At 46.2% G+C, this 22278-nt stretch overlaps 1 protein-coding gene across 8 annotated transcripts in view; it reads right to left on the reverse strand.

Annotated features, from left to right (window-relative positions):
- Positions 1-2290: 2290 nt before the first annotated feature.
- Positions 2291-22278, reverse strand: part of Slc25a19 (solute carrier family 25 member 19) — a 20378-nt gene continuing 390 nt past the window's right edge. Inside the window, exons 1-8 of one of the 8 annotated variants that reach the window (XM_033767578.1) lie at positions 22200-22218; positions 8366-8535; positions 8052-8160; positions 7725-7771; positions 5425-5595; positions 4769-4952; positions 4045-4175; positions 2291-2954 (exon numbers count right to left, since the gene is read on the reverse strand). In XM_033767578.1, coding sequence (XP_033623469.1) covers positions 2772-2954; positions 4045-4175; positions 4769-4952; positions 5425-5595; positions 7725-7771; positions 8052-8160; positions 8366-8497 — 957 coding nt within the window. In that variant the 5' untranslated portion in view covers positions 8498-8535; positions 22200-22218 and the 3' untranslated portion in view covers positions 2291-2771. Of the gene's footprint in view, positions 2955-4044; positions 4176-4768; positions 4953-5424; positions 5596-7724; positions 7772-8004; positions 8161-8365; positions 8536-22199; positions 22219-22278 lie in introns of those variants that run through there. The other 7 variants (XM_010630784.3, XM_010630785.3, XM_010630782.3 and 4 more) reach the window with 7 other exon arrangements.

The following is a 22278-nucleotide window of genomic DNA, read 5'->3' on the forward strand; positions in this document are numbered from 1 at the left end:
GCGTCCCGCCCGCTCCCGGAGCTACGCCCTGGGAAAGGCCGGGGATGTCGCTGAAGTTCGGTAACGCTGCCACCACCGCGTCTGGCCCTGACCGGGACCATGACAGCTCGTGTGCGCTGGGGCAGACCGGTTTAGCCCTTGGGCTTGCACGGAGATCCCCGCCCCGTCGGTGTCCGGGGCGGGGGTCAGGTGACCTGGGCCGGCAGAGACTCGCCAGCCCACTACCGTGGTGTGGGAGGAGCGGCAGAGACTCGCCAGCCCACTAACGTGGTGTGGGAGGAGCCTGCGGAGGCGGCGGGTCTGGGACTGGCCCAGTAGCATCTTCACCCACGCGCGTCCACCCTCCCCAGACCGAGGGAGAGAAGGCGGAGTGGGAGGCGTTGTGAACTGGGACGGATCTCACTCGTTCGCTCTCCTGCTCCAGTGCTCTGGCAAGAAAGTCTCAAATCCAAGGGGCAGTCTTAGGGATAGTTGACAAGGGGGTGTCCCTCCATCTTTTTGGGGGGGTCAGGGTAGGATGCTGGGTGAGCTTCACCGCTGGCTCCCTGTTGGGAACAGTTCTGCATAATTTCGGGGAAAAATCGTCTCACAATTATGATTACGCCTAGTTTTCCTGCCTACAGGCTGGCTATGGCATGTTGAGCCATAACTTCATTTTGCCTCGGGTCACAGCTAAGACCTTAATGGTCCTGTGTTGCTGACACTCCTGGGCAGGATTGCATCAGATGAAGACATCTTGGTTCCTTGAAAAGGGAGTAGTAAGAGAAAGGTTTCATTTGGGGTGGGACAAATTCCTAATCAACATAAATTCCTTGTCCATCTAGGATTTTCATCTTCATAAATTCTTCATTGTCCTAGGATTATCGCTGCCCTCTGAGTCATCTACTACTCCTGATGTACTAAATAAAGGTGTGGCAAGTTTGGGGTGCCTGTCTTTGCTGACCAGAGCAGCACTGATCAGGCCCAAAGCTCAGCTTCTTCTCTAAATCTTGTTTCCTGTCCATTAATTACTTTGCCTTGTGCAGTCGTGGCTCACAGGAGACCAGGACTCACTGAAGGGGTTCTGGTAACCACCCCTTTCCCTGTTCCTTACAGCTCCCCCACAGCTCAGGAAAGTCCTGACGGTGGAGTTCCATTGCCAAAGTTCCCTCCTGTTAAAGAGCTGCCAAAGCTGTCACATTCTGTTGTCCATTTCCAGACAATTCAACTGCAGCAAGAGGAGCATAAACCTTATTTCAGTGGAATTTCATAAAACATACATTCAGTCGTGGACTGGAGCTATAGCTCACCGGTGGAGCACTTGCCTCCTTCCTCCCAAGGCCCTGAGTTCAATACCGAGCACTGCAGTAAAAATATCAACAAAAATCAGGCAGCTGCCTGATAGGGCAGCTGATGGGCCTCCTATGTCAAGACCCAGCATGCCTTGGACCTCCAGCCACAACTTGGACCTTCAGAATCAGCAGGCACAGTCCAGATGGAAAGTGAGAAGGGGCCCAGAACTCAGTGGCGGGAGGGGGAGCAGCCACACACTGGGGTCACTTCTAGCAGATGCTGCTTCCAAGTCAGTGCAGGGTGGAACGGAGCTCTAGGAGAGGGCAGGGTAACCACCCCCAGCCAAGCCCACAACCATGCAAGGGCAGGAGGGCGGCAGTCATGTTCAGTGTTTTCTTCCCTCATACCCCTGTAATGCGTTTATCTTTGGCATCTAGATATACATGTGTGGGTCCCTGGGCTCTGGTAACCCCATGTGCCAACTGTGCTCCTGCCAGGCTGTCTGCCCACCCCTTTCTTCCATCTCTCACTGGGCGGCTTCAGGGCCATGGCCCTTCTGGGGTCATTGAGGGCACATGCAGTGCCATGCTCAGCCTAGGACACTCTGGGTGGGCATGCTTGCCACCTGGTGCCCAGTGAAGGGAGCCACCTGGGTGAAGGGAGCCATCTGGGTGAAGGGCAGCACCTGCCTGCTCTGATGGGCTCCACTGGAGAGGCTTGGCCTGGTGCACCAGCCTTCACAGACACAGAGACAGGGCCTGGGAGGCTCAGAAGCCAGCTGGGACCCTCCCGTCAGATCTAGGAATCAGCTGCAACTGCTGAGCCAGGAATTCAAGGAAGCCAGAGGATGTGGATGGTAGAGGAAGGTAGACGAGGCCAGGCTTCGTGGTGCACAACTGTAAATCTCAGCACTCAGGAAGCTGAGGCAGGAGTATCACTGCAAATTCAAGGATACCTTGGACTACATAGTGAGACCCTGTCTCGAAAAAAACAAAAGGACAGTGGAAGAGTAAGATAAGCAATGTGCTTTTCTCTTTAATATCTATTAAATAAGTGGATGGGGAAGAGCCCAAGTGTGGGGACCAGACTCCTGCAAAGAGCCCAAGCCCAGCCCTCAGCACTGGAGCCTCAGCCTCTTCCAGAATGGTGAGTCTCCCAGCAGGCAGGCTGTGAAGGAAAGATGGCAGCTGATCCTTCTGGGTCGGGCTGGACAGAGGAGAAACGACTGCAAGCTGCTTCCCACTGCCACTGGCCCCACAGCCTGAGACCTGGATGCTGCTTGCTGTTCTTTCAGGAAGAAAGTCCTTGCCCTCTGGTGCAGTCCCAGCCGACAGGTCAAGACTGCCGCCCCGCTCCCAGTCGTACTTCATGCCTAGGACACCTAGCCTGGTGCTTGGATGAGGCGGCACCTCTCAGCACAATGTGAGATCCAAGTCGAGTCTTGCTTCTTGTGAAAGCTGGACTCCAGTGAGGAGCTCAGGCCCTTCCCGCCCTCCAAGCTAGCTGTCCGCCTTCTTCATGCAGTGGAAGAGGTTACAGAAGAGCTCATACCAGAAAAACACAAAGCCTGTGGAGACGGCAGCCTTTAGCAGGCTTGGGGACAGACCCTTGAAGAAGCCACGGCCACCTTCTTCTTGCAGCACCTGCTTGATGCAATCCAGGAGGCCCCCGTAGCTCCGCACCTGGGGAGAGGAAGGCCAGGTTGAGGAGGGAGTGCACTGGGCACATCCCAGCTCCCAGTAAATACTTGCCGGTGAAGGGGAGAGCACAAAACTGCGGATAAATTTCCCTTCTGTCTATTTCAAGTGGGCTAAGTTGGACTTAACAGATGAAGCACCTGGAAGTCAGCAGCTGGACAGAGCCCCTCCCTCCAGAGGTGCTCTGGATTCTTTATCCCACTCTGCTGGTCCTCCTAGGCAGATCTGAATGGCCCTTGCTAACTCAGCGTGACCAGCACCAGACCTTCAGCCTTGCCTCCCCGCCACCTTTTTTTTTTCCTCAAATTTTATTTTATTTTTTTAATCTTATTGAGTTTAATGGTACTTTTAATGTATACAGTAGAGTTACATTCATCACTGGGATCTTACCTCCCTGCCTTCTGACATCACAAACTACTGCCAGACCCATGTACCCCCAGTGCCTTGCTCCCCTCCAAAAGCTCCAGTAACCCCTGATGATGACATCACAGAATCAAGGCCAAGTTCTCTGGCCTGGTGTTTGAAGCATTCCAACATGTGGTCTCAACCTCTCTCCCTGGCCTTGGTTCCCACTGGACCTTCATGAGCCTCCTCCACTTGCCCCAACTGCTGGCCAAACTAGCACACCGGTCTTTGTTAAGAGCGGGTCCTCTTTTGCTGGGCATGGTAGTACATGGCTATAATCCCAGTACTTGGGAGGCTAAGGCAGGAGTTCAAGCCACGAGTTCAAGGCCAGCCTGAGCTACAAAGTGAGTTCAAGTCCAGCCTGGACTCTACGGTGAGACAAAAATAAATAAATAAATAAAATTTGAAAAAGAGGACCTCTCTCTTCCATCCTGGATGCTCTCTGTGTCCAAATTCAAACTCTCTTCAGGGCAAGTTGGTAAATGGAAAGAGGAAGTTACAAAACCTTGCACTTGGTGTTTATGCGAAGAAACTACACTAAGAGGACAGGCTCTAAACTAGAGAGGCTGTGCAGGGGCTAGAGCTACCTACTGCTCAGGAGCTCAATGCTGGTCCCTTCATGTGTCCAGGGAGTGCCAGGGTGAGAGCTGTCTGCATGATGCTGGCTTACCTGGCCGAAGGCAGCTCTGGCGTCCTCAAACCCGCCAACCTGAAGCCGTTTCTTGAAGAGGTCCAAGGGATATGTAAGGGTCTTGCTGATGATTCCGGCTCCAGAACCACAAAGCAGGTTTTTCAGGTTTTCTGAGCCAGGGAAGCAAGATAAAGGGGAAGGGTGGGAGAAACCCAATTAATGATGGCTGAGGTAAAGGTCGTTAGGACTCATCCTCCACCACAAACCCACGCATCTCCAGGTCTCAAAGGGGAACCAGAGCCAGACCTAGCTACTGGCAGCAGAAGCGGTAACCGACTGCAGGCTGGACAGGGCAGGGCAGCAGGGCATGAGTCTGCGTGCGACAGTCCTACAGCTAGAGGCCACGTGGGCCTGCGGGCTCAGCTGGGGGACTCAGACCCAAGCTGGAGAGGAAACATGTCCCCCCTACCAAACAACAGTAAACAAAAAACCAAAACCAACAGGCAATTTATAAATTGGGTTTCTGACAAAAAAAACCCTGAACCAATCTCTAGAAATAAATTTCGGTGATGCTAGTGACAGATACAGAAAGAGTCGGAATAAACAAATCCAACACTTAAACTGCTGGGTTTGCCCATTCAGTTGGCTGTGCTACTGGGCCAGGTACAGAGAACAGTGGCACCTGAGTTTCTGACAAATGATTTCCTGATTCAGGGGGAGATGCGCGTGTGGGCTGGGCCGATCCGCCTGTGGAGCTGCTCACCAGTTTGCTTTCCATCGGCCGGTATGGCCCAGTCATAGGCGTGCTTCAGGGACTTGTAGCAGGAGAACTGCAGCCCAGCGTAGGGGAAGATGGCGATCAAGGTGGGGGCCAAGCCTTTGTAGAAGACCAGGGGGCCCTCGGTCCTGTACATGGTCACTACGGCATCTTGCAGGGTCTTATAGACCTGGACATGTACATGTGCACCTTGAGGGAGCTCAGGGAGGCAGTTTTAGCCCTGGATCAGCCCAACATACCCACTTGTGCCTCACCCTGTCTCCCAGACTGTTCCCAGGGGACTGTGCCCTTCCTGACCAAAATGTCACCAAGGTATCTCAACAAAAGGGTCTCCCATCCAGGATAACACAACCAGAGTTCTGGAGTCTCGCTTTCGCTGATGCCTGTCTCCATCCAGCCCACTACAGGCTACTTGTCTGTTCTGTTTCACACCACAGATCCCGACCCCAGCGAGGTTGTGAGTTCTTCTGGGCATGGACAGTGCACCCTGCACACTGCTGACCATGGTTATGGGTTTGACCATCTGGCAGCCGCCCTTAGAACCCAGAGCTCCCTAAGCTTTGTTTCCCCCAAGGATAGGAACCCCACTTTCCTACACACCTTTCTTCTCGGGCCCCTGCTGACTGGCCCTGACCACTCACCCTGGGCTCACCCTGAGCTGCAAAGCGGGTGCGCAGAACGTCCACAGGGTGTACGGTGAGGGTGGCCGCGCAGGCAGCCAGCCCACCACACACAAAGTGCGCTGAGAATTCGTGGGTGTCATACACATTGGCTCTGTGGACCAGCTCAGTCAGCAGCTGAAATGACAAAAACTGCAAGAGCAAGTGAAGAAGTCACCAGTGGCCTGAGGGTTGATGGCAGAGACCAAATGCTCCCAACACACCGCGTGCCACCAGGTGAGGCCAGGCTTAGGAGGAGGAAAAGCTAAGGAGACACCAAGGACCCATGGCGAACATAAGAACTATTATGTAATTGTGTGTAGAACTCAGAGGCCTCACCTTCAAACAGAGAGGAAAGAAAAAAGAAGAAACAATTTAGATGCCATTTTATAGTCTACTTGAGCAGAGTCCTACCAAAGAGTTAAAAAAGTATATGGAGGGGCTGGGAATGTAGCTCAGTGGCAAAGCACTTGCGTAGCATGTTTGAGGCCCTGGGTCACATCCCTAGCACCACAAAAAACAAAGCAAAACAAAAAAAACAAGGGTGGCATGGTGGTGACACCTGTAATGTCATAACTATGGGAGGCTGAGGCACAAGGATAACAAATTTAAACCCAGCCTGGGCAACTTAGTGAAACTCTTGTCTCAAAAAAAAAAAAAAAAAAAGGTTTGAAAAAAAATATAATCAGTACAAAGATCAAAGATCCCAGGTTCAGTACTGAAGAAAAAAATCCAAAGTACAGTAATACCTTGGTCCATAAACACTTCTGCTCACAAACAATTCGGTTCTCAAACAAAAGTGTTTTGACAAAATTTTGCTTCTCTTCACAAACTCTGCATCGGTGACAAACACAACCACGGCCATCTTTCCCACACAAACAAAAATGCAGCCGTCTTCCCCCAAATTGTGAAACAAATTACGTTTATGAATCGAGGCACCACTGTATATGGAGAGGGAGGGTAAGGCAACTTGAGTTCAAGGCCAGAGTGGGCTACACAGAGATCATATCTCAAAAAGCCACAGAGGGACAGAGAGGGGGGTGGTACCTAGCACATAAAAGACCCTGGAACTGCAAAAAATAAATACTTACATACACAGGCCAAAGCGTATGGAGAAAACTACTGATTCGCTTCATTTTGTGAGTATGAGGGAAAGACGAAACTGACTGGTGGCAGGGAGCTTCCAGCACTGCTGGGGTGGCGCTCTTTGAGTCACTCTCCCCTAGAGGAGACTGTGTGGGGAACGTGATCCCAGGGGTAACCAGTTGCCCCCCTTTGGACACCTCGGCATTTAGATGGGGACCTGGAATGGCCGGTATGTCCCGTAGGCACTGTCCTGGGAAGAACACTCAGGGATCACACTGAAGCTAGCTGTGTGGGGCGGGGATGTGTTCTCCCTCTGCCACTTTCTTTTATTTTTATTTTTTGTGGTGCTGGGGGTCGAATCCAGAGTCTTGTACATGCTGAGCTCCCCCGCCATTTTCTCAGTAGTACTTTGGTAGTGTTAATGACATAAGCTTTTGTGCCTCAGTCTTTTTTTTTTATGGTTATGCATTTGAATTTTTATTTACAGATAAAGAATCTGATGAATGACATAGCATAACTCCTGGCTCTATGACTTAGTCTTAGCTGAAAAAATCAGACTGACAAGAGAACCAGACTCTCAGGACTGCTGTGAGACAGTGTATGGAGGGAACTTAAGCCAGAGAATCGGTCGTCAGTACAGAGGCGGTACATTAGCAGCCCCGCTCCTGGGCCACCACATACCGTGTGCCCTCAGTGGAAGGAGTAAGTGACGAGCAGCAAGAAGCCACGGTTTGAGTCCCAGCCGGAGTATACATGGACTGTGTAGTCTCATCAGCTAAAATAACCTCCCTGCGACCCAGGAACCACCTGCTCTGCCTTCCTCAATGCTGTCAGGAAGCTCAAACGAAACACACTGGTGAAGGTGCTACTTCAGAAACTGAAATGTGTCTTCCACCAACTTGGAGCCTGCAGAGGCCTCCTGGGAAAGGCACTTCTGAAAGGCAAACATGTCCGGAAGGCTGCGGCGCAAGGCTATTTCCACCGGCTATAAACAGGGTCTCTGGACCAAAGGGGACCAAAGGGTACCAAAGGGTACCAAAGGGTACGCGCAGCTCTTCTTAAAGCTGAAGGTGATCATGTTGTGATGAAGTGGGAAACACAGCAGCCTTTCTCTGCCACCCCAGGGAGTATTCCTGCCGCTTTACCCTCCACTGAGCAGTAGGACCCAGGGCCCCGCCAGGACCCCTACCACTTACTTGGACAGCGCCATAGCCTACGGAGAGAAGCTGGGCTGGAATGTGTCCTTTCCAGAACGCTGTTACACCGGCTATACAGGGTCTCTGGACCAAAGGGGACCAAAGGGTACCAAAGGGTACCAAAGGGTACGCGCAGCTCTTCTTAAAGCTGAAGGTGATCATGTTGTGATGAAGTGGGAAACACAGCAGCCTTTCTCTGCCACCCCAGGGAGTATTCCTGCCGCTTTACCCTCCACTGAGCAGTAGGACCCAGGGCCCCGCCAGGACCCCTACCACTTACTTGGACAGCGCCATAGCCTACGGAGAGAAGCTGGGCTGGAATGTGTCCTTTCCAGAACGCTGTTGGGCCCTCCTCCCGAAAAATCTGCCTGCTGGCCTGCAGGATCCCATGGTACTTAGCTTTCGGGTCACTGTGAGACAGGCGCTCAATCTGAAGCTAGGTACCAAAAATCAAAAAGGTCAGGATGGTGGCAGACGGGGTGAAATGAGAAGGGAAAATTTCAGAAAAAAAAGGTAATGAAGGTGGGAAAGCGCTTCACTTTGACAAAATTCCAAGTTTTAGAAAGTGCTTCTGCTAGAAGGTCTGAACTTGTCATCCAGCCTGTTGCACACACACAAAAAGAAGTGCGGGGGAAGGGTACCTGGAAACGGATCTTGATGACATCTAAGGGACTGATCAGCACCCGAGTAACAAGTCCAGACACAGACCCTGCCACCGCCACCTCGAACTTGGAGTTATTCCTGTCATCCGCCTTCGGGTCATAGCCGACCATCCCTGCCTCCGGCCCATCCAATGTCCATCAGTATCAAGCTAAGTGCAAGAGAATGGAATGAACACAAAGGCAAGTTTGTAGGGTCTCTGCTCAGACATCACCTCCTCACAGCAGCCCCCCACGCTGCCCAGTCTGTGTAAAGCAGCCTGGTCGCCTCTGTTCCTACAGGATGCTGATTCTGTGCATTTGTTTCTTCAGTGGAAACCCTGGGAAACACAGCCTTGGCCTCGTTCACTCAGCTGTCTCGAGAAGAGCTCCTCATAGGAAGTGCTTGGTATCCGGGGACTTCATGGGAAATTGTTCACTCCCAGCGATAAATGGCTTTCTGGGGACCTCTGGTAACTTTACGGCAAGCCCCGCCTTAGTGGAACGTGTCAGCCCCATCGAGTGAAACCTGGGGGGACTGTCAGACGCGCGGGGCCCAAAGAGCAGGGCTATACAAAGGAAGAGCCCAGTGAGCCTTCGTGCCTTCGCCTTTCCCTTCCCCAGTCCTCGCACTCGCCTCTGGCACTGTGGGGCTGAGTTACGCTATGAGGCGATGTGCGAGGCCCAGCCTGGCCCCTCCCTTCCCCCCACATAACTGGGGAGGTCTCAGTGCTTCTGGCAGCGCCTGGGAAACTTCCTATCAGCCTTGCCTCTGCCCATTTCCACCCTCCTCTCTTCCAAGGCCAGCTCCTCTCATCCACCGGAGCTCAGGTGCAGAGCGCCCCCTCCTGGAGATGTATGTGTAGTTCCCTCCTCTAGCGTTTCCAGCACAAATATGTATTCTCTGTCCCTTCTGCCCAAGGGAAGGGGTCTCCAAATGAGCAGGAAGGGACTCAGGCACCCTACTTATGGCTCCAGAGAACAACACAGTTTTCACAGCAAAGGCTTAAAAATTGTTAATGAATAAATGGTTAAAAGTCAAATAGTCTCTGGATTACAGAAATACTAATAATAACATTATAGAAAGTTTAGGAAAAGGGACAAAAAAAATCTCTACTAACTTTATTTTTGTGGCCTCTAAGGCCTTTGCATTAAGCCACATCCCCAACTCTTTTAAAATTTTTTATTGTGAGACAGGAGCTATCCAGGTTGGGTTCAAATTTGCAATTTGTCTTAGCCTCCCAGAGTACTGGGATTATAGGTGTGTACCACCATGCCTGGCTCCCCCCGCCCCGTACTAGGACTTGAATCCAGGGTCTTAGTGCATAAGAGACAAATATTCTACACTGGGTTATACCCCGCAGCCGTTTGCTTAATTTTGATTGAGACAGGGTCTTATCCAGGCTGGCCTCAACTTTGTGATCCTCCTACCTCAGACTCCCAAGTAGCTGGGATCACAGCCATCCACTAGCATACCCAGCAGAACCCTATCATCTTATTTATTTTTTATTTTCATTTTATTATATTGTGTTTTTCTTCCAACAGGGTCTCACTATGTAGTTCATACTGCCCTAGAACTCACCATGTAGCCCAGGTTGGCTTTGAACTCAAATCAATCCTCCTGCCTCAGCCTCCTGAGCTCTGGGATTACAGGCGTGCGCCACCACCCAGCTAGAGCCCTACTATCTTAACACTTTATGTCATGTATTCTGTTTTGGGTTCTTTCCTTATATCCTGTCTTTTTTTTGGTACTGGGATTGAACTCAGGATCTCACACTTGCCAGACAGGTGAGGCATCACTGAGATACATCCCTGGGCCAGTATCCTGTCTTTTGAAATGTAAAATTGTCATAATTTTTTTCCTTTTTAAAGGCAGGATCTTACTTTGTAGTTCAGGGTGGTGTCAGACTCAATATACAGCCCAGGCTAGCCACAAATTTGTGGTGATCCCTTTCCTCAGCCTCCCAAGTGCTGAGATTGCAGGTGTGGGCCAAAATGCTTAGCAAAATGTTTCCATGGTATTTGTTACAAGAACTCTGTCACATGCCTGTAATCCTAGCACTCTGGAAGGCAGAGGCAGGAGAAGCCCAAGTCCAGTCACCGCCTGGGCAATTTAGCAAGACTCTGTCTCAAAATAAAAATAACAGACTGGGTATGGTAGCATACACCTATAATCCCAGCACTCAAGAGCTGAGGCAGGAGGATTGCTGTGAGTTCAAGGCCAGCCCGGGCTATAAAGCAAGACCCTCTCAAAGAAGGAATGACAGACAGGGTTGGGAATGTACTCAGTGATGGAGTGCTTCCCTAGCATGTAGGAGGTTCTGAGTTCAATCCCCATTGATAGGGAAAAAAAAGACTCTGGGAGGCTGAGGCAGGAGAATCCCCAGTTTGAACCCAGCCTGTGTAACTTAGGGAGACCCTGTCTCAAAACAGGGATTTAGCTCAGTGGTTCTGCTGCCTGCCTTGCAAGTGCAAGGACCAGAGTTCGATCCTGATCCCTGGCACAGAAATAAATAAATAAATAAAGGTGGGGGTGGGACTGGGGATGTAGTCCTTACTGCTGGGGGTGGGTGGGGGAGAGTGACGAAATACTATGCAGCTGGGCTGGAGGGTATAAAAAAGTAGTAGAGCACTTGCCTAACATCTACGAGTCTCTGAGTTTGATTCCAATATTATGAGTGGAAAAAATCCACATACGCACAATGGAATACTGTGCAGAGCACTTGCCTAACATCTACGAGTCTCTGAGTTTGATTCCAATATTATGAGTGGAAAAAATCCACATACGCACAATGGAATACTGTGCAGCCCCTACAGAAAAACAAACCAGAGATACACAGACTCCCTTGCAAAGATGCCCACAATAAATCAAACAATAAAAAAGCAGTTTCAGAACAGTATGCTTAGTATAATTTCCTTTTTGTAAAAGAAAAGTAGTAATCTACATGTTCTCCACATAGCTCCAAAAAGCACTGAAACAAAATCTGTAAGAACACACACACCAAATGGGGAGGGGAGGAGGGGGTGAAGGGAGGGCAGGACAAGGAGAAAAAATGAGAATCAAAACCTCTCATATAAAGGTACAGGATCCCAATAATGAATGTTACTGTATTGTATACCTAGATTGTACCAATAAATTCAAAAAAAAAAAGAACACACACACCAAGCCAGGCATGGTGGCACACACCTGTATAATCCCAGCATTCAAGAGGCTGAGGCACAAAGATCACTGGAGTTCAAGGCCAGCCTGGGCTACAAAGTAAGACCCTAAAAAAAAACAAAACTAAACAAAAACCCAAAAAAAAACACACACATCAACAGTAGTAGGTGATAAATTGCCACTGTGGAAAAGAAAGGAGAAGTAAGGTAGATTTCTCTCTTTATGTAAATATATACATTTACATATATATTTGGGGGGGCAGGGATCGAACTTGGGCCCCTGTGCTTGTAGCAGGCAGCAGAACCACTGAGCCAAATCCCCGGCCCTTATACATATATATTTTTAACTTTAGATATGCATATTTTATTTTTGTCACTTAAATTTCATTAAACATTAAAATTAAAATAAAATGACAATAAGAACTGGGGATGTAGCTCAGCATCTCTGCGTCTACCAGGCAAGTGCAAGGTCCTGAGTTCAATTCCCGGTACTGGAAAAAAAAAGTGACAAGAAAAACTGGTAATTAATATTCACTAAAACTGAAAACTTCTATTCTGACAAGTCACAATGAAAAAAATGAAAGAAAAAGTCAACAAAATTGGAAAGTATTTTTGTGATATTTATCTAACAAAGAATTTACATTCCACATATGCAAAGAACTCAAACAACTCATTAAGGAAAATCAAAATAAGCTAATTTTTGAAATGGGCAAATTTTTTTTTTTGTACCGGGGATTGAACTCAGGTCCTTACGCTTGTAAGGCAGGCCACCAAACCGCTGAGCTAAATCCCCAGCCCCTTGGGTGAATTATTTTGGTGGATATTTCTTTCACAAAAGAAAGCTATAAGGATAATAAACACAGGGGCTGGGGATTTAGCTCAGTGGCACCATTCCTGCCTCATCAAGCACAACGCCCTACGTTTGATCCCCCAAAGCATAACAAACACAACTCATATCAACATTGTTCATCATTAGGGAAATGAAAGATTAACACGTTCCCATCAGCTTGAACCACCAATGGTGCATGTATGACTGTACCACTGGGTGGTGTGGGACAAGGACTATCTGAGCCACCACATGGGGCAATCATGCATGTACCACTAGTGGTACCAGCCACCTGATGGGACAAGACATACATGTATGGCCCCTCGTGAACATGTTAAACCACAATGACATACCACAACAAATCTAGAAAGGCTAAAATATAAAAGATGTAGCATACCATGTGTTAGCCAAGATGAAAAAAAAATTTTAAGTATATGTGCTACCTAAGTGAGCATAAGTTGTTTTTTTGTTTTGTTTTGTTTTTGTTTGTTTTTTGAGATAAGGTCTTGCTATGTAGTTCAGGCTAGCTTTAAACTCACTATGTAGTCCAGGCTGGAAATGTAAAATCATCACAGATCCACTGGCCTTCTGATATGGACTCTTGTGGGACACTGCAGTCAGCTGCAGCTCTTTGACTGGATCCCTTGGATCTCCAGTGTGCAGATGAACCCTCTATACTCTTCCACATCTGACTCTGTGGGTGGTCATTCTGCCCTTCTATCACCCTTGGAAAATGATTAACTGTATTCCCCAGACCCTCAGCATCAGACTTCCAGAAAGATGGTAGAGAACTGAATAGCAGAGGCCACCTTCTCTGAGATTTGGGGTCCGGATGCTGGAATACAGCAACATGAGAAAGAGAAGAAGGAGTGAAATGGGTTCCTGAGGCCCAGCAAAGATCTGAAGCAAGAAGTGAAGCCATGGGAGAGTGAAGAGGGAAACCTTAAGGCAGAAGGAGGTGGCAAACAGTGCTTTCTCCCTGAACGGGAAGGGGCAGCTCAAACTTGCAGATGCACAGTGACTGCTGGTGACCCCAGAGGCCAACGTACAGAAACACACCAGTGGAATGGAGCAGTGGGTGCAGTGTAGTGGCTGGTGAGTTATTCAGGTTCAGACCTCTCCCAGGAGAGGGTGACTGGCTGGCAGCCATCTTGCAGAGAGGCCATCTGAGCCTGAATCTCGGAGCAGCTGCAGTGTGGCTCCATCTAGTGGCTCCCAATGTTAGCATAAAGTGGAACCAAGCGCAAGTTGGCCGGAAGTCAAGAAGCCAAATTCAAGCCAGCATTAGGCACAAGGAGTGTTGCAGGCTGAACAAATCAGGTTCCACCTCACAGTGAGAAACCAGCCTGAACTTCAGGCGAACTAAAGGTGCAGGCTTGTTGGGATTATCTCCTATCCCTCTGTAAATCTATGGCTGGCTTGCTGGGATTAATCAACATGGATTTGGGCTTTGTCTGCCCATTCTGTGTATCAGTTACAGCAGTGACATGTCATGAAGTAGACATTTTCTTCTCTTTCTTTTTTTTCCAATACCAGGAATCAAACTCAGGATTCTTTTTTTTTTTTCTTTCTTTTTTTCATGTTTTCTCTTTGTTTTTATTTATTTTATTTTTTGTTTTGTTTTGTTTTTTGGTACTAGGGATTGAACTCGGGACCTTGCACTTGCAAGGCAGGCGCTGGAACAACTGAGCTAAATCCCTGGCCCTCTCCTTGTTTTTTATATGAGTGTGAAAACTTTCTAGTTCTCTTGTTCTGTTCTGTTTTTGTTATTGCTTCCTTCTCCCATTTCCTTCTGTCTTCTTCACCAGTTTCCCAAAGTTTACATACTCTTCCTTTCTCCTCCAGCCTTGCTTCTAATTCTTTTTTTCTTTTTTTTTTTTCATATCAGGGATCAGGACCTGGAGCTTGCAAGGCAGACGGTAGAGCCACTGAGCTAAGTCCCTAGCCCCAAACAAACTGTTATAACATCCATTCAAACTACGAGATATTTTTAGGCAATGTGGAATCCCAGGATTTTTTGTGGGGTGGTTTCTGGGGACCAAACTCAGGACCTTGTACTTGCAAAGCAGGTGGTGGAACCACTGAGCTAAATCGCCAGCCCCTCTAATCTCTTCTATTTCACTATTTTTTCCCTCTAACCCCTTTTCAATTTTCTCCTTTGAGGGTAAAATCATCACATTGAGGGTATATATATATATATATATATATAGCTTTTGGTACCAGGAATTGAACTTGGGTCCTTGAACTTGCAAAGCAGGTGCTGGAACCACTGAGCTAAATCCCCAGCCCTATTGAGGGCACATTTACTGTACACATTTTCTAGTTATAGATTTTGTTACATAACCACAAATATAGTTCATATAGTTAAAGGTGGCCAATTAATAGTTATCACAGTTCAACATTTTCTACACTGTGTTTGGTGACTGTTATCACTGACTGTACTACTTTAGCCAAAGTGACATAATTGTTCTAATAAGTTCTTCCTGGTATGCCAAGAGTGAGATTACCTAAAGGTCATAAACAATATTGTAGGCTAGTGGCAAAGAACCAGGGAACAGGCCAAATAGGTAGCAACTTCTCATCCCCAATTTATTGAAGAGGTAGGATCTTTTTTGTTTGTTTGTTTGTTTTTGAGACAACGTCTTGCTATCTCATCAGCCTGGTCTTTAACTCACTATGTAACTCAGGCTGGCCTCAAATTTGCATTGAGCTTCCTGACTCGGCTTCTCAAGTGATGGGATTACAGGCATGCGCCATCATGCCAGGGGATCAAACTCAGGACCTCCTGGATACAAAGTCAACAATCAAAAATTAATAGAATGCCTGTACACAAATAAACTCACTGAGAGAGAAATCAGCGGAACAACATGTTTTATAATAATGAAATACCTAGGAATCAATCTAACAAAGGAAGCAAAAGACCTTTCCATTGAAAACTGAAGTACTCTGAAAAAGGAGATCGAAGAGGATATTAGAAAATGGAAAGCTATCACTTGTTCTTAGGTAGGAAGAACAAATATAGTGAAACTGGCCATACTTTCAAAATCATTATACAGAATTGTTATTCAAAAATGTTATACAAAATTGTTATATTAAATGCAACCTCAATAAATATTCCTATAGCATATCTCACAGAATCAGAGAAAACAATCCTAAAATTTATTTGGAACCAGAAGAGACCTAGAATAGCAAAACCAATTCTAGGCAACAAAGGTAAGGCAGGAAGTATCACAAACAATGAACAAGTATGATGATACAGTGTCAGCAAGGGAAAACATTTTCATAAACTGTTGGTTGGGGGTTGAATTCACACAGCCTTTAATGGAGCCAATTTGGTATCTTTCACAATCCAAACCACAAAAAAAACCATTTAACTTCATGAATCATAAAAACATATTAACGTATATTTTTCACATTAGACTATACCTTTCTTCTCAACAATATTCACTGTAGTAATGTTTGAAATAGAAAAAAATAAAAAATACATAAAAAGAAACAGAAAAATAAAACCAAACAAGACATTTCTAATAATCACTGAATGTCACCTGAGCATGGATAATAAGATGGAGCACTTATATCAAGTAGAATGCTATTCAGCCATTAATAAGAGTGAGGTACTGGGCTGGGGGTTTAGCTCAGTGGTGCCGCCACCTGCCTTGCAAGTACAAGGTCCTGAGTTTGATCCCTGGTACCAAAAAATTAAAAAATTAAAAAAATTAAAAAGTGAGGTAGATCTTTAAGACTATAAGTTAAAAAAGCGAGATGTAACGTAGTATATATGAGGGATCTCATCTTATTAAAAAGCCTTTGCAAGTTCCAATGAAATTCAGGCTGGTTTCTGGTTGTGAAAGTGGAACTAGATTTTTTGAGCCTGCAACAGTCTATGTGCCACCTAGCATGAACTTGGGTCCCTGACCTCCTGCCGGCTTGAACTCCAGTCTCACTGTGACATTGGGAGCCACTAGATGGAGCCAACCTGCAACTGTTCTGAGTTCTGAGCTCAGCTGGCCCCTCTCCATGATGGCTACCAGCTGACAGCCCTCTCCTAGGCAATGTCTGCACCTGAATAACTTGCCAGCCACTCCAGTCTGCTGCACCGCTGCTCTGTTCCACTAGTGTGTTTCTCTGTGGAGGGCTCTGGGGTCACCAGTAGTCACCGTCATCTGCAGTTCTTCACTCAAAAGAAATATACGTGAAACACTCTAGCAGGAAGTACAAGAGAAATTCTTGCTAAGGGATGCTTAAATTGCAGTGGAGAGCACAATGGCAAAGAGATGTACCTGAGGGCATTGGAAGTCTGTGGGAGAGACTGTTTATGGTGAAGCAGCTCCTCAGACTGCACTGAAGGTATGTGGATGTACAAAGAGGCCTAAAAAATTAACAGCATCTTGAAGAGCTAGAGGTTGAAGAGAGAGGAGCATTTGAGGAATATCCTGTGAGCAGTGCATACTCACATCTACAAGCATTAGAAATAAAATGTAAGAATTGCTATTTCCAGGCCAGGGATTTAGCTCAGTGGTTCTTCCACCTGCTTTGCAAGCAGAAGCCGAGTTCAATCCCAGTACCAAAAAAAAAAAAAAAAAAAAACTGCTATGGCCAACATAAAATTTAAAGATAAAGATAATAAGCACATCTAAAGCCGGGCGTGGTGGCGCACGCCTGTAATCCCAGCACTTGGGAGGCTGAGGCAGGAAGATTGCTGTGAGGTCAAGACCAGCCTGGGCTACATAGTGAGTTCCAGGTCAGTCTCAACTACATAGTGAGACCCTGTCTCAAAAAACCAAAAACCAAAAAACAATAAACAATAAACAAAACAAAACACATCTAGAGAACCTTAGCTTTTTACCATCAAGAAGATTAATTATCAGCCTTGTGTGGAGAACTGTATAAAGTGGTGGAACATGTGTTTACTATTCATGAGACACTAGGTTCAATACATTGCACCAAAACAAAACAAAAAAGCTCTTCCAGATAATCAAGCAACTAAGAAGAAACATTAAAAAGTCACTGTAGGTGCCAGGGATTTAGCTCAGTGGTTCTGCTGCCTGCCTTCAAATGCAAAGACCTGAGTTTGATCCCCGGTACCAAAAAAAAGAAAAAAAAAGTCACTGTAACTCCTCCAGAAAATGTTATTACCTGATTAACTGATTAATAAATTAAGTTTTAGGGCCAGAGATTTAGCTCAGTGGCACCATGTCTGCCTTGCAAGTGCAAGGTCCTGAGTTGATTCCCGAAACCAAACAAATAGTTTTCTTTTTGCAAAAAAAAAAAGCCTTTGCACAGCAAAAGAAACCACCAACAGAGTGAAGAGACAACCAACAGGGTGTGAAAAAAATTTTGCCAGCTGTTCCTCAGACAAAGGACTAATATCTAGAATATATAAAGAACTCAAAAAATCAGACCCTCCCCAAATTTAAAGACCCAATTCAAAAAGGGGCATCCGACATTTCTCAGATGAAGAATAGAAAAAGCAAGTAAATTTATGAAAAAATGTTCAATATCACTGAGATACTGTGGGAGCCTGGCTGAACCAGAGCGACTCCATGTTGACCAGCGAATGACCTGGAGGCTGTCGCTCCCCTCCATCCCTTATGGAATAACTAGTGATTAATTGTGAATTGTTGGGTGGCTGCTTTGAAGTAGCTGGGAGGCTAGATGGAAACTGTAGTGAACACAGAGACCCAACATCAATCACACCACTCCTTGCTTGCGTGTAGTTGAATGTTCTGAACTTTGTAATCTAAGTTGAAAATGGAAAAATGGATAATCAATCTGCTGATCATTAGTACGTGACGGTCAAGTATATGCCTGATGACCACTAGCTCAGATTAACTGATTCTTTGCCTTTGTCCTCTCTCTGTAAGTTTTAAGTGTAACCCCCCCCTTCAGCCCAATATAAAATGGCCTCTGTTTCTGAGCTGGGCACCCTTTCTGAGCTACTTGGCTTAGGAAGTGCAGTCTGGCCAGACTAATAAAGGTCTATTAGCCAACTTGCCTGGTGTGTTCCTTCCTGGGTGACTCTCGCTATCAGACAAGCTCCTGGAGCCTCGCTGAGCTACTGAGCCCAGCATCGTGACGGCCTCTTGGCTGTTCACGCTCCAGGAGTAAAAGTGAGACACAAGTCTTACAATACAAATTAAAACAACACTGAGATGCCATTTCACTCCAGAAAAAATGGCTGTTATGAAGAAATCAACCAATAATAAATCCTGGTAGGGCCCAGGATTTGGCTCAGTGGCACCACGCCTGCCTCACAAGCACAAGGTCCTGAGTTCAATCCCTGGTACAAAAAAAAAAAAAATACTGGTGGGTCCATGGGGATGGGGAAAAAGGAAACCTTTTGCACTGTTGGTGGGAGTGTGACTGCTGAAGCCACTGTGGAAATCAGCGGAAAGATTCCTCAAAACCAAACCAAACCAAACCCAACCAAAACTAAACTAAACTAAAACTAGATGTTCCACTTGACCCAGCTATTCCCCTTCTAAATATCTTCCCCCCAAAATTAAAAGCATCGTACCATAACAATATATGCATACTATATTTATAGCAGCACTTGGAAACAGCCCAAATGCCTAACAACTGACAAAAGGATAAAGAAGATGAAGGGGCCAGGGATTTAGCTCAGTAGTTTCACTGACTGCCTCAAAAGCGCAAGGTTCCCAGTTCAATCTCCTGTACAAAACAAACAAACAAACAAACAGATGTGGCTTTTTTATACAATGGAGTACTACTGTGTCATAAAGAAGGAAAAGCCTGAGAAATTTCTAGGTAAATGGATGCACCTTGAGACCACGCTCTTAAACGAAATAGACACATTGTTTCTCTGGGGTGAAAAAGCAAAAGTGGAAATAAGCACTAAAATGTGTAACAGATATTGATTGAGACACCAAGAAGAAAATGTTCAAATTAGAAGGGAAGGGGAAGAGGGAAAGGAAAGAAGGGACAAGAAAAAAACAGAAAGAAGAAAGAAGGTAAAAATGGCAACAAAGCTTTTGCCAGTTTTGTTTTTTGTACCAGGGATAGAACTCAGTACCTTGTACTTTTGAGGCAGGCAGCAGCACCACTGAGCTAAATCACTGGCCCACAAAGCTTTTGCAAATGAAGGGAAGAGGGATAAAAGGGAGAGGGTAAATGGGGGAAAAAAAAGAAGCAAGATATATCATGTACAGGTACAAATTCCTATGACAAATGTTATCATTATGTATATCTAAAATGTACCAATTATATAGAATCCCCCCCCAAGTACCGGGGATCGAACTCATGACCTTGTGCTAAAACCAATGAGCTAAATTCCCGGCCCTAACAGTACAGAATTCTTATAAAACTAAACATAGATGTTCAATAAAACCCAGAAATCCAACTTCTATACGTTACCCGAGGAAACAGAAACATGTGACCATACAAAAACAAGTAATAAGTGCTCACAGCCCTTCATTCACGGAGGCTAAAACTGGAGATAACACCAATGTATTTCAATCATTGGATGTGACAGACATAAAAAAGGAAAGAAAAAACAAATGATATAAAAGAAACACAGGGGAACCTGTGAGTAAAAGCAACCATATGAAAAAGGAGGATATCATGAAAACACTCTCTACTGATAGAAAGCAGCTTAATGGCTGCCTGGGACCTGCTTTTGGGAGGGGGCTGACTGTAGGTAAAAGGAGAACTTTTGAGTTTATAGAAAGTTTGGTTTCATGGGTGTTTTTTTTTTTTTTTTAATTTTGGTACCAGGGATCGAACTCAGGACCTTGTGTTTGCAAGACAGGTGGCAGAACCACCAAGCTAAGTCCCTTGCCCTATTTTTTTTGGGGGGGACACAGTCTCATCACTTTATCTCAGGCTGACCTTGAACTCAGCAATCCTTCAACCTCAGCTTCCTGAGTATTGGGATTACAGGTGTGTACTACCATGCCCAGCCTGTAGAAGTATTTTTATTTTTATTTTTTTGGTACAGGTATAGAACTCAGGACATTGCACTTGCAAGGCAGGTGGCAGAATCAGTGAGCTAAAACCCAGGCCCTAGGTGTATGTATTTGATAGCACTTATAGACCCATATACTTACAATGGATAAACTGTATTGTCCTTAAATTGATTTGAAAACAAAAATAGCCAGACATGGTGGTGAACACCTGTATTCCCAGCACTCAGGAGGCCAAGGCTGTAAGATCATTGTGTGTTCTGAGCTATGTAATAAGATCTCATTTCCAAAAAACCAAAAAAATAAAATAATTTAAAATAATAGCTTGTTAGGGTTGCCATATCAAAGACCATAGGATGGGCCCTTTTATAATAAAAGTCCATTTTTCCCTGGTTCTGGAGGCTAGAAGTTCAACATTAAAGTATCAAAAGGTTTGATTTCTCCAGAGACCAGTCTCCTTGGCTAGCAGAAAGCTGCCTCCTTCTTTTTATTTTGCTGCTTTCTGGGTTTTAACATGGCCTTTCTTCTGTGAGTGGCTATTGCTGTATCTTTATATTCTCTTTTGCAATTTTTTATTAGAACATTTTTGCAACATGTAATTATTACATCCATTGTGGAAAGTATGTAATTCTCTATTATTTCAATTTGTTATAAAAAAAATAAAACTAGGGAAGGCATGGTGGCAAACGCCTATAATCCCAGCACTCAGGAGGGTGGTGCAGGAGGACTGCTGTGAGTTCGAGGCCAGCCTAGGCTACACTGTGAGTTCAAGAGCAGTCTGAACTACATAACCAGACCTGTCTCAAGAAAACAAAACAACTCAGTGAGTGCCGAGGCTGTGGGTTCAATCTCCAATAGAAGGTTCGTGGGAGGACTAAAAATAAATACAAAACTGGTTTGTTTATTTATTCATTTACTGCAGTACTGGAGACTGAATATGGGGCTTTTCCACTGAGCTACACACCGTTTTGTTTTTGTTTTTGTTTTTTAATTACAAATATGGGTCATCATGCCTGGCTAAATATAAAACGATTTTTAAAGAGACTTTAGAATTAACCCAGTGCTTGTAGGAATAGAGAGGTCATCACCCATAGAATCACAACCTCCACTCCCCTGTTCGGTGACTGAGGTACCCTGTGAGGAGTTAAACTATGGCAGGGCAGACACAAAGACAAAACTTCCCTCAGTTACCCAGGGAATGCTCAGGTCACTCTGAGCTGTGTCAGTTTCCTGCAGTCCGGAAGGGAAGGAGGAGCAAGCCCAAGTGGCAGGTGTCCTGGCTGCTTCAAGAGGAGCACGGAGCACACCAGGCTCTTCCCCCTGGAAGGTCAGCCTGTCACTGCACAATCCCCACACGAGGTGAAGGGTGGCGGGGAGGCCGGGTTGAGCACAATGTCTGTACATGAGCAGTTCTCCCTAACCAGACAACCTCAGACCGCTCATCGAGAAGCCTCCAGAACGCACCTTGGGCAGGTGTACTTAACACGGGCTTGATTATCTGTTCTGAAAAGTAGGAATGCTGACTGCCCTGCCTGGCGGAGATCGCTAAGTGGATAATGCAAGATAAAATGTGTGATGAGTGTTGTACAAAAGGTAAAAAGTCACAGACACATGAAAGCATTTTCCAGAAAAAAGACTATAAATCCTTTATACATTATTTATATACACGTTTTTATACATGACACTATGTACATGTATCTCTCCCTATGTATACGTATATATCTACACACACACACACACACACACACACACACACTTTTTCTTCCTGTTCGAAATCATCTTGTATCAATCACTTTACCAGATAAAATAAAAACGAGATCTGACTACATGCCCGATGGCCCCAGATGGGCAGCTGCGGGCGGGAGGTGGGCGTCTGAGAGTCTGCCTTCACCTGCTCCCCGCCCTCACCCTCGTTTCCTTTCTAACACACCCCTCGTCATGCGCTGTGAGCAGCTCCTAGGCACCGTCTCCGGCTTCTGTTCTGCGGGAGGCCCGGGTTCGCGGCCACC

The sequence above is a fragment of the Fukomys damarensis genome, unplaced genomic scaffold (genome assembly GCF_012274545.1).
Source record: "Fukomys damarensis isolate Sample0158 unplaced genomic scaffold, DMR_v1.0_HiC HiC_scaffold_23, whole genome shotgun sequence".
Lineage (NCBI taxonomy): Eukaryota > Metazoa > Chordata > Mammalia > Rodentia > Bathyergidae > Fukomys > Fukomys damarensis.